At 40.3% G+C, this 22,209-nt stretch overlaps 1 protein-coding gene across 1 annotated transcript in view; it reads right to left on the reverse strand.

Annotated features, from left to right (window-relative positions):
• Window positions 1–4,048: 4,048 nt before the first annotated feature.
• The window catches only part of LOC136871911 (uncharacterized), a 552,427-nt gene continuing 534,266 nt past the window's right edge, over window positions 4,049–22,209 (reverse strand). The window contains exon 3 of the mRNA XM_067145632.2: window positions 4,049–4,857. Coding sequence (XP_067001733.2) covers window positions 4,847–4,857 — 11 coding nt within the window. The 3' untranslated portion in view covers window positions 4,049–4,846. The remainder of the gene's footprint in view (window positions 4,858–22,209) is intronic.

The following is a 22,209-nucleotide window of genomic DNA, read 5'->3' on the forward strand; positions in this document are numbered from 1 at the left end:
CAAATTACACCACACAGAGATGACACATTCACTGAGGAATAAGGAGTACAACGCTTCAGAAATGTAATCGTCAGTCTGATCAAAAACGCAAAATTGGTACCATCAAGGAGATTCGCTTTCACTGAACCATATTTTATTCCATCTCTCTTCCTGAAAACAATTTGAAGTATCAAAAATCATGTCTCTGAGAAAGACGGTACATTTCATAATAAGAAATAGAATTTCTAAATCTATTTGATCTATGCTACACCTTGTACAAACCTTGTTACATCCATCTGGCATGAAGTAATAGTCAAAATTTGTGGCAGAAAAATTAAGTAACTAACGTCGTGCAATCTGTGAACCCAAATGGAAAGGAGCAATTCGCTAAGTGAATTCTAGTACACTAGGCAAAATGGAAAATACGATATCAAGGAAGGGCGTACCTACAACGCCAAAAGTTTTCATGGTAGAAGGATGTGAGGCAGAAATACGATGATAAACACGTTCAAGTGCTTTCGTGCGCACATGTGGACACAGGTCAGTACATGGTATGCACACTGCGATCTGTAATACACTGCTGAATCCTGAACAGTCTGGAGCCAGTACGGCTCTGGATCACGTCCTGCAGATTTACGGCCCATTCTTGCTGCTCCGCAAGGGTCAGTTCGTCCAATATTTCAGCATGGTTGAGGGCGTCTACCCATCATATCCCACATGAGTTCAACAGGGATCAAGTCCGGGAACCTGGCGGGCCACTTTAAAAGCGTAATGTCTTGGAGAGCTTCTCTGGAAATGCTTGTAGTGTGAGGGCGGGCACTATACTGCTGAAACATTCCATTTTCAATGGTCGTCATCAGAGGGAAGTCCAGTGGACTGACAACCCTGTCCACATAAAGTCGAGGAGTCACTGTGCCCATAAGAATCACTTCGTGCGATTTCACCTGAAAGCCAAAAGTTCCAGTGTGGGTCTTGGTAATGAAATTAGTGAAGCCCCCCTCTCTCTCGAACTTCGTCGGACATGATTGCGGTGATCACTGAGGCCACAACTAAACCGCGACTCATCATTGAAGACGACACTATGCCATTTGTCGGTCCAGGGTGGCCGTTCCTAACACTAGAACAGCCTCACATGTTGGCTGTGGGTTCAGTAGAAGTGAACTATTTCCTGTACGAAGCCAATTGCACACACCTGATTATCAATGGTTTGTCCACGTAACCACAGTAGCTCGGGATTCTGCCCAGAAGATCCGAATGTTACGGTGATCCTCCCGCACTACCGACCGCCGAGTTGGACCTGTTCCACGTCTCCGAGCATGTGTCCCTTCACTTGACAACCGTAGCGATAGGCATTGTAACGTATATGCATTTCGGCTACCACGTACAGCTGCTGCCCTTACGGGCAGTCCACTCTCACGAAGACCAAGTATCAGGGCCTTCTCAACCAGTGATAACAGTTGATATCCTACTCGTAGCCGTCCGCGAGACATGTTTCACAAGTGAACACTTCCCGTCACTGCACCTTCGCATACACGAGAACAATCAGGTGGAGAGGGCTATATGGACAATCCGACTGGTCTGAAACTCGTATTGTTTACGTATCTAACTGGCACCATTCCGTATTTCCAATATCAATACGAATGACCCAATCCTCTCTGGTGCAGCAATTTCCATTTTCCCCAGTGTACATAGGACACTTTATTATTAAGACATTCATGTCTGTAAACGTTGTCAAAAATGTTACTGGATATGCCATAGAAAAGAACTTCGTATGGATATTTTTTTCAGAGACCGCTTTTCAGAATTTTATGCACTCATTTTCATTTCAATATCATTAATAATATTTATTTCAAGCTAACGTCTTATTAAAAAACATTCGTACAGCTCAAATTATACCTTTTATTCATCATGGAACTATAATTAGCTATTAAACTTTGGCACGTGCGTTAAAAAAAGAGAACACTGCAGTTCTCTGTTATGATTTAAATAATTTCTAAGCAAATTGCTTGAAACAGAACGTTGGTCTAAATTAAATAATTAGTACTACTTTGTATAACTTGACCCAACTGTTGCTTCTAAACAATCTCACTTACGAAAATTGCTCCAATATTTTGTACATTTTGATAGAAAATTTGCGGACAGAATGCTCTTGCTTCCCTATTGTTCTGGGCACGTACAATAACAATATCAGTCTAGAGGATGATAAGCAAGAGTTGAACTGAAGTCCACCTAACAGGTGAGGTCTTCGGGGAACCATGTACGTTACAATGTTATAGCAAAATGAGGTAGCGATATAGCCACTTTATATTGTTCCATTATCAAACTGAAACCGGGATTTAACTGTTACCCTGAGTTAAGGTCTTCAGCGTGGCATCGTAGTGGAGCCGAACGACTGATTAAGGACAGATTTGTGATTTGTATATATGGGCTGTACTAATAAACACTAATATAAATACAACACTCTACAGCTGAAACATTTACATTGCCGAAATAAAACCGAATGTTACAACTATCAGCAATGCGCTTAACGAAGTTCACATCAGTTTTAAGACACACGCACTAACGAGACACAAGCTACGCAAAAGGATAGCATCATATCTTCATGAAATGAAATGTCGTATGGCTTTTAGTGCCGGGATATCCCAGGACGGGTTCGGCTCGCCAGGTGCAGGTCTTTCTATTTGACCCCCGTAGGCGACCTGCGCGTCGTGATGAGGATGAAATGATGATGAAGACAACACATACACCCAGCCCCCGTGCCATTGGAATTAACCAATTAAGGTTAAAATCCCCGACCCGGCCGGGAATCGAACCCGGGACCCTCTGAACCGAAGGCCAGTACGCTGACCGTTCAGCCAACGAGTCGGACATCATGTCTTCATAATAATAACAGAACCGCCGAATATAATCCCATAGTCTTAAGAAAGAGCAAGGACACTGTGTTATAGTTTCATGAAAAATATCTTTCTCAAAAGATTCTACGTGTTTTCCACATGAAAATCCTGATGTAAGCTTGCTAGTTCTTCTTGATATATATATAGTTAAAAATCTATATTTTATCAGTTTATTTCACTATGTGAGATGATGGTTTAATAACTCTTCAACTACAATCGATCTACTGTTCAAATATCCTTATTATACACTACTCCGAAGTATTTTTATGGAGGAAGAGAAATGTTGTGAAAATCTTAAATACCAGTATACTTTACGGTATAGCATATAACAGTTTCTTCTCAAATTCCACCCTCTGACAGTACCAATGGCGAAGTATTTGATGAAACACACACGTTACATCGGAAGCGTTGCTAAATTGAACGAAGTGGATGTGATATTGTAGCCAAAGATTGAACACCATTATATTCAATACTAATTTATTTTGTACATATAGACAACAGACATGAGCGTACACAAAGAGCGACTAATATTTCTCTCGGTGAGAGGTTTATTCCAGCTATAAAAGTGAAGTAGGACAGCTCTGAGGCAGATATCACAGTATCGGCTCTACAATGAGACGTACACAACCTCTATTTGGCCACAATTAACATCTTCAGAATTTATTTAAATGTATATAAAACAATAATAACGAATTCCACTTTGTATTCTAAGCTCATAAACTGAAAATTACGGCCAAGTAAGTTGTGACATTTCATAGTAGAAAGCAGCTTTCAGAAAGGATTCGTCCCCGAAAAAAAAAACCAGTTTTGTAGTTTCCCTGTTTGAATTGACTGTTTCTTGCAATAACAGAGATCGTGCTGTCTCCATTGGAAAGTTGCGTTCTCAATGTACCTTGAAAACAAGCTTACGAGCCACATAATATCTAACACGATTTAAAAAAAAAACAATGAAATGCAAAAGAGAATTGGAACCCACTGTAGAACATTTCTAAAACCTAAGTCAGTTGAATAATTAAACACAAACAATAAATAATTCAAAAAACTCCTGTTGTCACAAGTATAGACTAGAAGCGACAATCAGGCACACTTTAGACTTTAGTAGAAAAACAGGCTAGATGTAAAGATAAGAACACGATTGTTGTTATATTATTAGAAGCTACAATGAAGAAAAGCTAAGAACCTTCTTATTTTATACCACTACTTGTATTTGTTTAACACTCAAACAGAACACAAACTCCGATGATCAGCCGTCGTCTTTCTTGATGATGCGACCTGAACACGTTAAATATCATCATAAGAACTAAATTAATGTTTCATGAGAAAGAGTGTTTGATTAAAGCACGGCAATAACAGTTATTTCTAACTAATACCTCAAAGTATACGGCATTTAAAAGCATTCTTCGGTGATGTGTAAACATTTTGAATGACACGTTACAATGGAATGCAAGCCTTGATTAAAATAGGAATGCTTAATTTTAGTGTAAAAAAATAACGGTAAGCGAACTGAAAATGATATGATGTACAGGACAGCAGGCAGGACATGACTCAAACAAAGCGATGGAGCATAGCCACCGAAAGGGGTGGGAAGAGAGAGATAGATTGAAGGTAAGGTAAGAGTCAGGTGCAGGTTCGGTGTGTAATCATCTTTCACTATCCCCTCTCTCTATGACGGCCAGCACATGGTGTTACGCGGTGCTGAGGAAGAAGCTTGTATGTTTAGGTCATGCCTCGTCTGCACTCCTGTAGATATTGAACTTCTGATATTGCATGAAACTGATACATTACAAACAGGGAAATTGAAGCTGACTCTAATTTCGAGTGACGAATTGCGGAACGTCGAAGGTGTTCTCGTGCAACACAGCCATTCAGTCCATGGAGTTGAGCTTTCACCAAGACTTGTGAGGAAGAGATAGCACCCAGTTACCTTTGAAGACGAAGTATAGGCACACGGGGTAGGGGTTGGAGGCAGCTTGTTACACAACACCTATAACAGCAGGAGAGACATTCGTTAGCAACACAGTTCTAGGCTGCACCACCACACTATCTACCATGCTGGATTACCACTCTTGTCCATGCACTGACAGATAACTCAAAATGCCGGAAAATCATTAATTCGAGGATAAAACAACTTTCTTTTTCACTACAGATATACTCTCTCCTTTATACTCTTAAAAATTATTAATTTTCTGCTCCTTAATTCACTTGTAAGGAAATTGTATCGGTAGGCAGAGTTTCAGAAACTGAAAAGTTTAAATCGCCGGGATGAGTGGCCGAGAACCGGTGTGCTAGTCAACAATAAGGACATTTAATTTACTCTTCCCTTTAACGCACAGATTTACTTTGTTAGTTGCTTTACGTCGCACCGACACAGTTAGGTCTTATGGTGACGATGGGACAGGAAAGGCCTAGGAATGGGAAGGAAGCGGCCGTGGCCTTAGTTAAAGTGCAGCCCCAGCATTTGCCTGGTGTGAAAATGGGAAACCACTGAAAATCATTTTCAGGGCTGCCGACAGTGGGGTTCGAACCCACTGTCTCGCGGATGCGAGCTCACAGCTCCGCGCTCCTAACCGCACGGCCAACTCGCCCGGTCGTACAGATTTAAACTTGAATCATATTCAATTAATAACTTAATTTTCACGATCTCAATTTGTATTTTGTAATGATTGTCAAAAGTATACTTCACTTATTAATTTGCAATATTATTTTATACAGTGATTCTAATCATGACTAAATGGTTACGAATCTACAGTTTTAATAGTGAATGGGAGGAGCAATACTGTTCGTCAACCTGCAGCGAACATGCAATACCAGATTTTACATCAATTACGTAATTACGTAACGTTTAAACATATTCAATCATTATTAGCCTACACGTTTCTATATTATTATTATTATTATTATTATTATTATTATTATTATTATTATTATTATTATTATTATTATTATTATTATCATCATCATCATCATCATCAATAACGGCACCCGCGCGCCCAAAAGCAATAATTGAAAGAGGTGAATCACAATGTGGGTATGTCAGGGAAAAATTTAACAATTATTTGTATTTTCAAAAGTAATTCTAAACTTTTAGCTGCAGTTAAAGTTGTTAAGTTAAACCTGCGTTTAAAGGGCGCTAAAAAGTAAGCCACGGGCACCGCGTTGGACAGGCCTGCAGTATATAATTTGCATGAATGGTTCAGAAGTCATCGTCGTCTTAGTGAAAGCACACCAATGGTTTAATTATTCCACGGGGAGAAAGGAGCATGCTAAAAGGCAGGCAGTCGAAAAGTTCTCGGAAAAACGCCGCATAGAGCTGCTAAGTACAGTTCACTTGCGAACAAAACATCTGGCCCATAAAGAAACGGCGATGTAGGTTGGCAGCATTCTTCTGTAACACGACATTTCAAAACCTTCTATTCTCTTTCTTTCTGAGCTAGTTATCGTCCATACTTCACTTCCATACAATGCCACGGGTAGACCATAGAGATCTACCCACGATGATAGTAATAACTATACCTCGGATTTGTAGGTGGTAATAGGTTAGAATGCAAAGTAATTTGGTTTGTAGAAAGTGTCATGCAACCCGTTGTACCATAATGTAGGAGGAGTAGCATAAATTCAAGGAGTTCTATAGGCTGTACCCCTACTGTCTATGCAATTCTCATAGCATAACCGTTGTACAGTGTAGGGTATACTTGTTACTGGCTAAAGTAAGTTTGCATTCTAACCTATCAGCACCTAATAATCCGAACTGTAATCACAGACCCATGGTGCTCCTCACATAGTGGTACTAATCGCAAGTAAAGTCGACCCATGGAGTTCCTCGCGTGATGGCACTAATCACAGGTAATCTCATGGTTCAAGATCCATTCTAAAGGCGAACCCCCACTTCGTCTTTAGGCGAATGACGAGATGGTATCGAGTGCAAGCAACCATAGAAAAAAATCACTTATACGATGGCTAAAAGGCAAAGTAACGGTTTTTCAGCACGTCAGTGATTTCGTATTATCTTAAAGAAGTACAGAGTGAGTTGGGAAAGAAATTCGTTATAATCACAAAGCTACGGTCACCTCTTGGGTTGCCCCGAGCTCTATTCAGGAATAATTAATTGTGATCATTTGCTCCGCTGACTCACAATCGTATCCTTCACACAGTGCTGGAAATGACAAATTAATTACAGGGTTAGCCTGTGTGCTGAAGCTGATCAGTCATTTCCTTCATTTGGCATTGAGTTTAATGACAATCTGAAAACTATTTTCAGAGAAAAATCTTAATTCGATGGTTTATTCACACAACTTGATTGAAGTCAGCGGATGAAAGCGGGCCACCCTGAAGAAAGATTGGTCTAATTTTTCCACAAAAATAGGTATTCATATAGAATCTAATATTCTGATAAATATTGGTCCGTGCTAATTAACAAAATGGTTAAAAAGGGAAAAATATATTCCAAATATTAAAAAAATAATCTGACGTGATCATGCAGCTGGCTTTTGAAGTGCCGAAGTGTATCGCAGAATGTTGAAGATCCAATCGGCAGACCACGTCACCAGCGAGGAAGTATTCCGTCGTGCCAGGAAATCATGTCAGTCTTAGCCCTCGCAAAACTCAGGAAAGCTGCTTATTTCGGTCACACGTTCCGAGTTGATAAATGTAGCTTGATACACCTGATCATAGAAGGCAAGATTGAAGGGAAACGTGGGTGTGGGCGATGAAGATATTGTCCTGGGTGTGAACCTCCAGCAGTGGTTGGATATCTGTGATATGGGAAACACTACATAGAAAAAGAAATACTCTATGGTGGTCGCAAACGTTCTCTGAGGAGATCGCACTAGAAGAAGAAGAGAATCATGTAGCTAAAGACAAATTCCTGAGATCACTTTAAAAGCATATTCTCTTGCATATTATTCATTTCTGAGAGGGCAGTATCTTCCCGTACCAAATCAGAATTGTATAATTGAGTGATCATCTCTTTCATCGGCTGAGGGGATGGTTGCCTAATTGCATTTCCCCCTTAAAGGAACAATCATCACCATCTCCACCACAACTTTCCTGCACTGTTTGTTTTACAAGTGTTCTCCCACTTCAAATATCAACAGTAAAGTTTATTTCACTAGACGGAGTAAAATTTTTGATAAGTTTATTGCGTAAGATCACCGCACTTTTACATGACAATGACTGGAAGCATTTCCCAAATATCGAACAAGTATTTTGCTTGTTGTTTGATGATGATGATGCTTGCTGTTTTAAGGGGCCTAACATCGAAGGCGCAAGTATTTTGGTTAGAACTTATTTATTCTTCATAGGATGCAGAAGAAGTAGGATATTTAAAATATACACAAGATCACAATATCACGGGTTCAAACCCGACAAACTAGTCGGATTTTTTAATGACATAAAAAGTTAATTCAGCATTCCATGCCGTACGTTTTGGAATGTAAAAAAAAACTCCTGGTTACACATTTGGTGTATGCCTGACAAAATTAATTTAAACTGAGCCATAGATCACCCAAGAATGTAGCGGTTTGTCTGCCACATGGTAGAGCAACATGGAACGTCAAAATTGACACACAACAGCCTAAATGGCATCAAAACAAAATGTCCGCAAGATAGTAGTTCAAGCATTATTATTATTATTATTATTATTATTATTATTATTATTATTATTATTATTATTATTATTTTATAAGTAGGCCTACTGGATATGCGAATACGCTCATTAAGACAACGCACAGTACTCGGAGGTGTGCATTTGTCTTCCTTTGTGCCCATATTTCCTTCATTCTTTTACTGTGACTTCCTTTCTGTCTTCAGACCAGGCGGACTGAGTGGTCAGACGGTTGGGGCGCTGGCCTACTGATCCTAATTTGGCAGGTTCGATCCTGGCTCAGTCAGGGGGTTATTTAAAGGCGCTCAGATACGTCAGCCTCGTGTCGGTACATTTACTGGTAGTAAAACAACTCCTGTAGGCATAAATTCCGGCACCGCGGCGTCTCCGAAAAAGTAAAAGTAGTTAGTGGGACGTAAAGCCAATAACATTATTATTATTATTATTATTATTATTATTATTATTATTATTATTATTATTATTATTATTATTATTATTATTATTATTATTATTATTATTATTATTATTATTGAACCGGGAGGTACACCTCAACTCCGCGCATTCAAAAGAAGCGCCTTAATGAACTCTATCTATCCAACAAAATGTGAAATTGCTACTGCAGGAAGTTGGGACAGTAATCAGAAGATGTCACTAATGAATAATTGAGAAGTTTGTCATTTCTAAGTTTCCTAAACTGATTGGATTTATTTTGTTTTCTTTTCTTTTGGTGTACTTCAAGAAGTTTGGACATTCCTCCATAGATGTCTCTACAAAAAACTGTGGTCACGCATTCTGGCGCAGGACGGAAAAATTAGTGATTTAAAGAAATTTTTATGTTTTTGTTTCCCAACTAAATGTTAATTTATTTTTTATATATTTCTAGGTTTCCAACACTTCTTTCTCATTCCGCCAGTTTTTAATCTAGCCAATAGGAATTTTCCGTAATTATTTTTCAGCCTATCAAAGCCTTCTTGTTACTTTTGGGTGTAACTTTTGAATTTGCCAATAAAATTGAAAGGGTGTGTCCGGATTTGTCCAGAACCCTCTAGAACCGTCCCCTCGCGTATATAAACGGTGGCTTTTCTGGCTACCTTGTCGATTGATCGCGGTATTTCTGAGTGTGTGTGCATTAAGACAGGAGGCGGGCACCTCCTTCTTCACCAGGCAGTCCAGCAGCCAAGGTAATGGCCACCAGACTTATTTTTCTGTAGCTACCTCCGTAGAGTTACACGAGGGGAAGGTCCTAATTTCTAATTATGTAACCTCCTGTTCTTTAAAATGTAAACTTTCTTTCGGCCAATGTAAAATTTCATAAAGTCTCAAAACTGTAAATCGAGGATAGAGAGTGAGTTACCCTCTCGAGTTCCCCTTCAACTTGGTTTGAGCTGACTACGATTTCGTAACTGTTTTTCTTTCGTGTAATGCATTAAATTAACCTTCTTTCGAGTCACCTCAGTAGCTTGGGATTAGCCCCTGTATAATCGGGTCGAGAGTCCAGTTAGGATTTTATACATTATCTAGGAGTGCAAGTGTACGCCTCCATTCATTTTGTGTTCGGGCCAGTAATCTATCCTGTTCTTTTTCCACGAAGGCCCAGTAGTTTGGGTAACAGATACCCCTGTGTAAAAGTAATTTCAATTGTAAATTGTGCCTAGAGAGGCCAGAGAAAGTAAGATTTTTGATGTTGGAGAGCATGTAAGCTCTTTTCGAAGTTTTCTGTAATAGTGAGGGGTGCCTCTGGAAGGCTACAGACTGTAACCTTTGGAGCAAGTGCTCTTAAATTGGAATATTCCAGTTCTTGTCTAAACATTGAGATTTTGCAAAATTCTGTAAACTGGATCCGGTATCTCAGAATATGTAAACTAAGGGCTTGAAGCCCCAAACCTGTGAAATTCCCTAATCTTGGGTTTTCCAATTCTTGTTTTCTGGATCGCTATTTGTACCTGTCACTTTATTCTTTCACTAAGTGAAAAATTGTTAGGTTATATTTCTTTTCAAAAAACAAACTTACGTTAAAGTTTTAATTTAATTTTTGATATTGTAGTTAGACCCATTCTACCCATCACCTTATTTCACCTCTGCGTTCCACAGACACCCCGGAACAATTATTATTATTATTATTATTATTATTATTATTATTATTATTATTATTATTATTATTATTATTATTATTCAGACCAGGTTCTTCCAGTCTTCTTCTTTTGTCTTTCCACTTGGTAAACTTGTCATTTGTGAATTTTGGATATGAAGATTACCTTGTTTTGGACATCTGCTGGTGCGATTTCTGCCTGTTTCAAGTCGATTTTGATTTCGCCAATCCATTTCATTGTGTCTGTTTTTGGTTTTACTCTTTTCGTAGAATTCAACTATTTGTTTTGTAATTATTTTATAAATCCGTTTACCCTCCAGGGTCGGTTTTTCCCTCGGACTCAGTGAGGGGATCCCACCTCTACCGCATCAAAGGCAGTGTCCTGGAACGTGGAACTTTTCTGTCCGGGATACAACTGGAGAGGAGGACCAGTACCCCGTCCAGGCGGCCTCACCTGCTATGCTGAACAGGGGCCTTGTGGTGGGATGGGAAGATTGGAAGGAATAGACAAGGAAGAGGGGGAAGGGAGCGACCGTGGCCTTAAGTTAGATACCATCCCGGCATTTGCTTGGAGGTGGAGTGGAAAGCCACAGAAAACCACTTCGAGGATGGCTGAGAAGGGAATCGAATCCCCCTCCACTCCCTTGACCTACCCGAGGCTGAGTGGATCCCGTTCCAGCACTCGTACCACTTGTCAAATTTCGTGGCAGAGCCGGGAATCGAAGCCGGGCCTCCGAGGGGGGGGGGCAGTTAATCGCACTAACCACTACACCAGAGAGGCGATTATTATTATTATTATTATTATTATTATTATTATTATTATTTCAGTAAAATAGTGTTACTGTATTACTAACAATCAGAAAATAGGCTTAACTGTAGTTTTAAATCATAATCAGGCCAATTAAACTGCATTATTTAAAATACATCTGTACCTTTTCGATTGAGAGAGGGCGTGATTAGCTCAGTGGCTTAGCTTCTGGCTGAGGTTCGAATCCCGGTCAATCCTGGGTCACCGAGTTCCATAGCTGCAGTCGCTTAAGTGCGGTCAGTATCCAGTATTCGGGAGATAGTGGGTTCGAGCCCCACTGTCGGCAGCCCTGAAGATGGATTTCCGTGGTTTCCCATTTTCACACCAGGAAATGCCGGGGTTGTACCTTAATCAAGGCCACGGCAGCTTCCTTTCAATTCGTAGGCCTTTCCTATCCCATCGTCGCCATAAGACTTATCCGTTTCGGTGCGACGTCAAGCAAATAGCAAAAAAACCTACCACAATCAAAATGACCCTGGGTGGCTCCAGCGACCCCAAAATTAACTGGGATAAGCTGAAGAAAGTTTAGTTAATATTTTCCATTGAGACCTGTAAGATACAGACCATGACATGTTACTCAAAAGTCATGAACAAAATATGTTGAAGCCGATAACCAGCAGTTGTTCCATCTGCGAATACGTGATTGCCTCTCCACTTAGGAGCTCTGAACAAGACCTACTTCCCATCTCAAGATTCGTTCCACAATACTTTCTCTCAGACTACGGAGCCTTGAAATGTATTGGTGCGTGTATTGCTCCCAAATCACAATTTTGCCGTAGTCCAACTAGAGTCCGCTATGCACCTGCTAGCCGACTGCGGCGTGGTAGTTCACGGTCGTCAGCGTAGTCCGTGACCTTCTTCACTCTCACTACAGTGATGAGCAGAACTCCCAGCAACTACCAGCTTTCAGCGATGGATGATAAACTGTAGTCTAGCGAGCTGTGAGGCAGTTAGGTCTATCACAGAGAAACTCCACAAATCGTCATCCCCCCACTCCCCGCAACCTAAAAAAAAAAACATAGCGAAAAAGGAATGAAGACCACTAGGTCCTACATTGATTTTTTCTACTGAAATTGAAATATTTGGCCAAAGTTTGAAAACATCGTATGTCATGTTGCTTAATGACGAAATATAGAAAAAGTGAATTTATACTCCCCTCAAGCGACCAGTTAGTAACCACGTATATCCCAATCAGCATAATGTAGTGTGAAATACTCGTTGAAATAATAATAATAATAATAATAATAATAATAATAATAATAATAATAATAATAATAATAATAATAATACTATCAAACCTGAAGCATATACACCTCAGAAACCTTTATCATTGGAGGCAGATCACTTATTAAAGACACAGAAAAACAGGAGAGGGAACTATTGAGGAAAATCTTCGCTCCAGTCCACTCAGAGGGAATCTGGATGAAACGGAAGTTTCGGCAGCTTTATCAGCATTCTGAAAAGATCACCGACGCCATCAGGAAAAGAAAATGCGATTAAAGTTTTATGGCCACATTCTCAGAATGAACAATGACAGGCTCATCAAAAGGATTCTCAACCTTGCTCTCTCAATGAAAGTCAAGAAGAATTGGTATCTCACAGGAAATTATTCAAAATGGACTACAATTCAAGAAAGCAGTCAACAAGCATCATTTTGCTGAGAAAATGAATACCAGGATCAATAAATCATGGACTTAAGAACAGAGGAAAATGTTCAGTTCCCAGTTGAAGAGACTTTTGGAGAAGAACAATTCAACATAAGTTAAATAAGTTCTATCGCGCTCCACAGATGGGTATGACGATGTAAAAAAGAATGTGTAGCTATTTCTAGCCTGGTGCAATCCTTGTAAGGCAGACCCTCGGGTGGCATCTGCCGTGAACAGGAAACTGCGTATTATTGCGGTGGAGGATGGTGTTGTGTGGGGGTTGTGTGGGTTGCAGGGATGTTGGGGACATCACAAATCTCAGACCCAGAGCCAAGGAAATTAATCATTTAAGACTGAAATCTCCGACCCGAGCAGGATTCGAAGCCCGGGCCCTCTGAACCGAAGAGCTCTATGCTGACCATTCAACCAATGAAACGGACGCTCGTTGACCATGAAAAATCAAAGTAACCTGTCTGTTTATAAAAGGACTAATATTAAAAATGAGTAAGTTAGTGATGAGTCCGCCTCTGTGGTGTAGTGGTTAGTGTGATTATCTGCCACCCCCGGAGGCCCGGGTTCGATTCCCGGCTCTGCCACCAAATTTGAAAAGTGGTACGGGGGCTGGAACGGAGTCCACTCAGCCTCGGGAGGTCAACTGAGTAGAGGTGGGTTCGATTCCCACCTCAGCCATCCTGAAAATGGTTTTCCGTGGTTTCCCACTTCTAGGCCTACTCCAATCAAATGCCGGGGTGGTACCTTCCCTCTTCCTTGTCTGTCCCTTCCAATCTTTCCATCCCCCCACAAGGCCACTGTTCAGCATAGCAGGTGAGTTCGCCTGGGCGAGGTACTAATCATCCTCCCCAGTTGTATCCCCGACCCAATGTCTCACGCTCCAGGGCACTGCCCTTGAGGCGGTACAGGTGGTTGGATCCCTCGCTGAGACCGAGGGTAAAATCAACCCTGGAGGGTAAGCACATTAAGAAAGGAAGAAAGAAAGAAAGAAAGAAAGAAAGAAAGAAAGAAAGAAAGAAAGAAAGAAATAAAGATTGAAATCTCCGACCCGGCCAGGATTCGAAGCTCGGGCCCTCTGAACCGAAGAGTCTATGCTGACCATTCAGCCAACGAGCTGGACGCTCGTTGATCATGAAAAATCGGAGTAACCTGTCCGTTTATAAAAGGACTAATATTAAAAATGAGTGAGTTAGTGATGAGTCCGCCTCTGTGGTGTAGTGGTTAGTGTGATTAACTGCCACCCCCGGAGGCCCAGGTTCGATTCCCGGCTCTGCCACGGAATTTGAAAAGTGGTACGAGGGCTGGAACGGGGTCCACTCAACCTCGGGAGGTCAACTGAGTAGAGGTGGGTTCGATTCCCACCTCAGCCATCCTGGAAGGGGTTTTCCGTGGTTTCTCACTTCTCCTCCAAGCAAATGCCGGGATGGTGCCTAACTTAAGGCCACGGCCGCTTCCTTCCCTCTTCCTTGTCTATCCCCTCCAATCTTCCCATCCCCCCACAAGGCCCCTGTTCAGCATAGCAGGTGAGGCCGCCTAGGTGAGGTACTGGTCATCCTCCCCAGTTGTATTCCCGACTCAATATCTCATGCTCCAGAACACTGCCCTTGAGGCGGTACAGGTGGTGGGATCCCTCGCTGAGTCCGAGGGAAACACCAACCCTGGAGGGTAAGCAGATTAAGAAAGAAAGTTAGTGATGAGGGGACTGTATCCGACGTGCAAACACAACGGTCTCAGAAACAAAGTGAGAGTGAGTCAGCCTGTAACAGGGTTGCGGTTTTTGTTCTGTGAAAAGATAATATGAAAACGTCAAAACATATTTTCCTGTTAAAAGGACATTTAACACAGATTACGTCGGCCACTTTGAGTGGTTGTTTTATAGCGACACGACTGGCCTCATAGAGCGCAAATATTGTAAACAGATGCCATCAAGTTTTAACATATTTCCAGTGCAGAAGGCACTAAAATAAGAAGGGATGATATTTTAATGAGGTATAAACTTAATGGCGACCAAAGCATTTAAGGTGGCTACTGCTCTGTGACTTCACATTCCATGCCCTGAGATGGCCTGAATACGACAGCAGGTTGTTGGTGTCTCTTTGTCTGGAGATAAATTAACCCACTCCTTCAGAAAGTATAACAAACCTGGTCTCGTGCTCTCACAAGGTACGGGGTGGTGCATGCTAATTACGGTAATTGGCCATTACTAGTGTCACCGCGCTGAGTTACGTCAGCAGCTCGCATTACCACACACAGGCTTACATAGTACAAAATGGCAGACCCTCAACACGAAGTCTCCACATGACAGCAGTCAACGATCCCGGGAACGCTACAAAGGGAGCGCTAGTAATTGGAACTCCTCAGACTTGTTGGTGTAACGATAATTACGTTTTTGAACGATAATCTGTATAAATAAAATTATAATTCTGCCTGTACATTTCATTTTCTTTCTCTCACACTTCATTTTCATCTCAGAATTTTTCTACGTAGTCTCTAACACTTTTTTTTCTAGTGGCTTTACGTCGCACCGACACTGATAGGTCTTATGGCGACGATGGGATAGGAAAGGCCCAGGAGTTGGAAGGAAGCGGCCGTGGCTTTAATTAAGGTACAGTCCCAGCATTTGCCTGGTGTGAAAATGGGAAACCACGGAAAACCATTTTCAGGTCTGCCGACAGTGGGATTCGAACCCACTATCCCGCGGATGAAAGCTCACAGCCGCGCGCCTCTAACCGCACGGCCAACTCGCCCGGTGACACATTTAATGCAAGTCCTCCAGCGCTTACAAAGTGCATGGATTACTGATGGGATAATCGAATAAAAAATAATCGTTTTCTCGATTATATATTTCATTTTATTCGATTATTTTTTACTTTCGATTATTTTTTCGATTATTCACCCGAAACATCACTCGAACGAATGAGGCAATCGAATAGTGAATTTTTCCATTCGATTATTTATTCGATTATTTAATTAATCGGATGAAAATGATTCGATTATTAAAAAGATTCGATTATTAAACTGAATGATATTTGAAACTCATTCGATTACTTAAATATTCGATTATTTAAATAATCGGATGGAGGTTATTCGAATATTTAAAGTATTCGATTATCCCATCATTAGCATGGATTTCTCCAGAAATAAATCATTTGTCTATCTGCACAGCCACTCGTGCACAGCCTTCATCTGCATCCAAACGGAACATCTTTCCTCCCAGTACCTCCTTGAGTGGCCAAGACATGTGGTAATCAGATCGAGGCGAGGTCTAGTGAATGTGGAGATTGCAGGTCTCGGATGATTGCAATTGTTGCACGGCCAGTATGGGGCTATGACTAACATGCATCACCATATGGAGTCGTCATTCGTCGATGAATTTCAATAGGTTTGACATCTTCACTACTCAAAACCGAATAACAGACAAGTGCATATCTGAAGTGAGGCGACCATGCTTACGTTGTTACTTCGATAGCGTTCACTTGTTTTGCACGGCGCTTCCCCCTAAAGGATATTCGTTAAAGGTACGGAATAACCAGCATGTCAATCACATAGAGTTAGTAAATTATAAATCATAAATCATTTACTAACTATATGGTCAATCATACTTTTGTCTAGCGCCTGACACTCAGGAGCCATCATCGGTTATATTCGGTGTCACTCGGCTCGTAGTGCCGAACGCATCGTGTCGTCACAACTCCCGCTCACTTTTAATTCATCTATACTAATATTATAAAGAGGAAAAATTTGTTTGTTTGTAACGAATAGACTCAAAAACTACTGAACCGATTTTAAAAATTTCCTCACCTATAGAAAGCTGCATTGCCAGAGAGTAACATGGGCTGTATTTTATTTTCAAAACAATTAGAGGTGGGGGGCACGGGGGTGGGGAGATATAAAAATAATAGGCTAATATATGCAAAATATCGAATTTGTCGTATAAGGACGAGACAAAGCTCAATTTAATCCTCTTGACGCAATGAACAAAACTCAGTAAGCCCTGTGGACCCGAAAACCATGTTTTAAGGCCGTAAAACCAACCGTTACGGAGATATTGGTACCACACTGCCCCTGCTCTAGGAATCGGATAAAAGAAATGAACTGCAGTAACCATGGCAACGTCAGTTCCAGGATTCTAGATCAGCGAGATTATGCTTGTACGTTTGGGCATAGCTGCCAACCAAAATTGGTACACATAAGACTTACTATCTGGGAAAGGTATACTGTTGTGTAAGGCACTCATAGGACTCCTTTGGGCGGGGATGGAAAAGGGGCGCAGTATAAAAATCTTATCTTAACTATATATAAAAATGGATGTATGTGTGTGTATAAATGACACATATCCTAAACCACTGGAGCATTTTCAACCAAACTTGGTACACGTACTACTTACTATCGGGAGACGAGCACTGTGGGGGTAAGCTATCCCTAGCGCCCTTGAGGGAGGGGGGTCAGGGGGGTTAGTTATAAAAATAATCGAGAATAGTGTCGAATTCATAGTTTTTGGGGTCGCTGACTTGAAAAGTAATACTCGAGAGAATTTTTTAAAGTCCAAGTTCAGTCCCCTTTTAGGTAGGGAGCGAATGGGGTATGAGATATAGAAATAATTAAAAACAGTTTCGAATCCATAGATTTCAGGGTCTCTGAGATGAATAGTAATACTCCGAAATTTTTACAGGTCCAAGTGGGGGGCGAAGTGGGTGAGATATAAAAATAATCGAAAAACTATATATAAAATATTTTCTTCTTCTTCTTCTTCTTCTGCTTCTGCTTCTTACTATATATAAAATGGATGTATGTATGTGCGCGGGTGTGTGTGGGTGTGTAAATGACACATCTCCTCCTAAACCACTGGAGTAATGTCACCAAACTTGGTACACTTATCATTCAATTAGTATCGGGAGACAAACCGCGTGGGGGTAAGACACCCCTAGCACTCTTATGGAAGGGGGCGAGGGGGGTATAAAAATAATCTAGAATAGTATCGAATCCATAGTTTTCGTGGTCGCTGAAATGAATAGTAACACTCCGAATTTTTTAAAGTTCATGTTCCGCCTCCTTTGGGGTGAGGGTGAGGGGGGAATGAGATATAAAAATAATCGAAAACAGTGTCGAATCTACAGTTTTCGGGGTCACTGAGATGAATGGTGATAATCCAGATTTTTTATCTCTTAGGGGTGGGGGGCGAGAGGGGCACAGTCTCATTGACAGTTGAAATCCTGTACATCGTATCTATAATGCGACGGCTAAATACATTTAGTTATCACTTATTAATTTTTGACAGGATCAAATACTTCCCAAACTTCCATAAGGACGAAGTTTTACTCGAAAATTAAATCATCTAAAACTTGAAATCAAACACATCTAAATAATTCTTAAACTACATTATAGATCGTAACATATCAATCTGCAAGTCAAAAAGTAATTCTATAAAAATTCACTTCACACATAACTAACTGGTAATGCAAATCTTAAAGGGAAATATTCAGAAACTATTCGGGCAATGCCGGGTACTACAGCTAGTTAAGAATATTTGAGTGAAATAATTTAGCTAGTGTATTATTTAATTCTTTCGTGTCGTCACAAGTAATTATTTAAGGTAGTGTATTAAATTTAATTCTAAAATAGTGATGAATAACATCGTGTGTGCATTATGTTCTACCGGTACATTCTATAATTATACACAAGTCTTTCTTTTTCTTGTAGCGTATGCATTCCCGAAGATCCCGCCCGGAAAGATGCTCCCAATATGTAGCGTGCGGTAGTCAGATGAAGTTTGCAAAAACGTGGATTGAAGTTTTTTCTTTGAGAATTTTGGAGTGGGATATTAAGCCAGTGTATTATTTAATTATAAAGTAGTCATGAATAACTTTGTGTGCACAATGTTCTACATCTTTTAATTATAGAAAAAACTTGAATCGTCATTTTTAGACGAAACATTCAGGTGATGCAGTGAAATTTACATGTGACTTCTGCAGTTTCAACACTCATAATAAGTACAATTTAAAGTTTCATCTAAGTGCGATGCACGTAAATCCACGCACAGACAGTGTATTAGTGAAAGTGAGATGTCCAATTTGTTCAGAGTTACTGGACTCAAGAACGGATGCGGTGCAACATTATACGAACAATCATGACATTTCTATTTCACACGAGACTCTCGAATTCTCCAGTAGTGAGGAGTTTTACAGCTGGAAGGCGAACACTGAGAAAGGCCATGTCTGTGAGTACGTCATATGGCGCTCTAAATATGTAAATAAAATTGTGGTTCTACAAAAATGTTTTTTGTTTGTCATCGCGATGGGTATTTTAAGACTAAGGGGCAGAACATACGGCATGATAAAATTTAGGGGACAAATAAAATAAACGGTCATTGTCCATCGAAAATAAGAAGATACATTCAGCTCATCAGGAAAAACAGTTGCTAATTTCTGCAAAACCCATGTCGGTCACCAACCAGAACTGAGTCGTCTGAGGCTGACAAAGAGAGGGAAGATATAGCAAGTAAAATAGCCATGAAAATTCCTTTTGATAAAATTCTTGATGATGTTCGATTTTCTATAGGCTGTTCAGATAGAGATCGCATACGTATTCTCACCATGAACGATCTGTTTAACATCGAACGACAGTATAATTTAAAATCTGAGGCAGTACGGCATCGAAATGATTGCACGAGTGGCGAAGCCTGGATTCGTGAAGTGGATACACTAGGAGATGTAGTGCGTTTCTACAAGGCACAATTCCTCGAATCCTCAGTTAAACATAGAGAACTTCACGTTGATTCTTATGAACGAATCACAAAGGGAAATGCTTGAAAAATATGGTTCTAACTGCATTTGTCTTGATAGCACACACAGGATGAATTCATATGGATTTGAACTGACAACACTGCTAGTTATCGACGAAAAATGCCAAGGTTTCCCGTGTGCTTTCATGCTGAGTAACAGGTCTGACACGACAGTCATGGAAATATTCATGTCGGTTTTGAGAGAGGTTATGTCTCAAAAACTTGAGCCTGAAGTTTTCATGTCGGACATGACGGAATCATTCTACAATGCCTGGATGAAAGTAATGCTTCCTCCCAAGTTTCGACTTTTCTGTTCCTGGCATGTTGACCGCGCGTGGAAAAAAAATCTTAGTAAAATTAAAGGAAGGGAAAAGCAGGCTGAAACCTACAAGATATTAAGGATTCTGCTAGAAGAGAAAGATTCGGATGCATTTTCGAGGATGTTAAATCAGGCATTAACTGATTTACAAAGTGACCCGGACATTCTGGAATTTGCCCTGTATTTCGAGCTGCATTATAAACACTGTGCTTCTAGTTGGGCGTATTGCCATCGCCTCCATGCAGGTCTCAATACCAACATGCATTTGGAGCGAATGTATGGATTTATCAAGCACATTTATATGGGCGGGAAGAACCCGAAAAGATTGGATATAACCATCGATATCCTGATGCGGTTCATAAGAGATAAACCTTTTGAGCGTCTCATTTACTTACACAGAGATAAAGTAACAAGTAAACTGTTTGAGATAAGACGCGGCCATACTAATGCACTGTCTCTTTAATTAGAAAATGTTATCTGCGATGGCGACTTGTGGAGAGTACCATCTGCCAATAGTCATGAAATATATGAAATTAGGAAAACAGACGAAATAAAATGCGAGTGTAATTTAACATGCAGTGAATGTAAAGTCTGCATTCATGCCTATATATGTAGCTGTCACTAGTCAGCCATCAAATTCAATATGTGTAAACATATCCATCTGATAACAATGCAGTCTGCTGAAGAATAAAATACAGACAATCCCACCATAGAAAATGACCTTGTTATTCAGGAACGCCCATCTAAAGAGGAAGAAGAAAGACTCATAAATGAGATTCGCAATCCCCTGAAGAAAAATTCGGATAACGATGTACAACAAAGAAAAAGAAAACTTAGAGAAATGTTCGAACAAATTCGAACAAATTCTTGCAGAAGATGAGGATATAGAAGATTCTGAAATTGCTGAGAAACACCTTCAACCTATAATACCTACAATACGGGCCCGGAAGTCAATGACATCGTCTACACACATGCCATCTTCTTCTAAAAGAATAAATTTCGAACCGCAAAGAAGACTATTCCCCACTAAAGAGACCTTATCAAAGAACAGCCTCATCATTGTCAAGACCTACTGTAGACGAGCAAGAAGTAATCTGTGCAAATTTATTACTCCGCTAAACTACATACCACAGCCACGTAATAAATATATGTAGTTGTATCTTCCCTAGTTTGTTCCACAGTGACATGTTTCTCATCTTTCAGATAATTATCTTATAATATAAAATGAAATTTCTTTGTTTATTTCATTAGTTACCATTTTGAGTGTGAACAATAAGTTATTTACAGAATCTGTGCAATATGACAGGTGACATTAAAAACTAAACTATAAGTGTTGAAACTGTGGTCATCAGTCGTTCGACAGGATTGAGCGTGAACAATAAGTTATTTGCAGAATCTGTGCAAAATATGTCAAGTGATATTAGGAACTAAACTATAAGTGCTGAAACTGTGGTAAAGATCGTTCGACATGAACTATAAAATGAGTTTCAACAATCCTATTCCCGGCGCTTCTGGAGACGTAGAACGAATTTGGTAAGCCCACTTTTATGATAAATAATTTTCCAGTCCGTATATAGTTGTAAGAGGGAGACGTCTCATCCTAGCAAAGAAAAGTTAAAAGTTTTATCAGCTCGCTCCCCTTACAATATTATATGGGCCTCCATCATAACGATATGACATGAATATTTGTAACTAGGTATGCCTTTGATAATAAAATTATCCACTTATTTTCCCACGTATTAGAACCGGTTATAAACTGGGTACGCAATAGCAGTTATATTACTGATCCTGTAATTCTGTTCACAATACACTCAAATCGAAGGGAGCGTTAATCCTCAGTTTTGAAACGCTCAAGCAGAGGGAGGATGTGGCTAAATATCGGGCAACGACGACCATGCACGAACTTAGCCGATGATGGCTCCTGAGTGTCAGGCGCTAGAACAAAGTGTCAATCACGCCCTCCACCTGCTGAGTTAACGAGTTCTTAGTGATGCTTCTTTGGTGTGGAGAGGTTGCCAAACCACTTTCTTCCACACTCTCTTCAGTCTTTACTCTTTCTTCGTGTTGAGTTCAGTGTAG

Source organism: Anabrus simplex, chromosome 4 (genome assembly GCF_040414725.1).
Source record: "Anabrus simplex isolate iqAnaSimp1 chromosome 4, ASM4041472v1, whole genome shotgun sequence".
Lineage (NCBI taxonomy): Eukaryota > Metazoa > Arthropoda > Insecta > Orthoptera > Tettigoniidae > Anabrus > Anabrus simplex.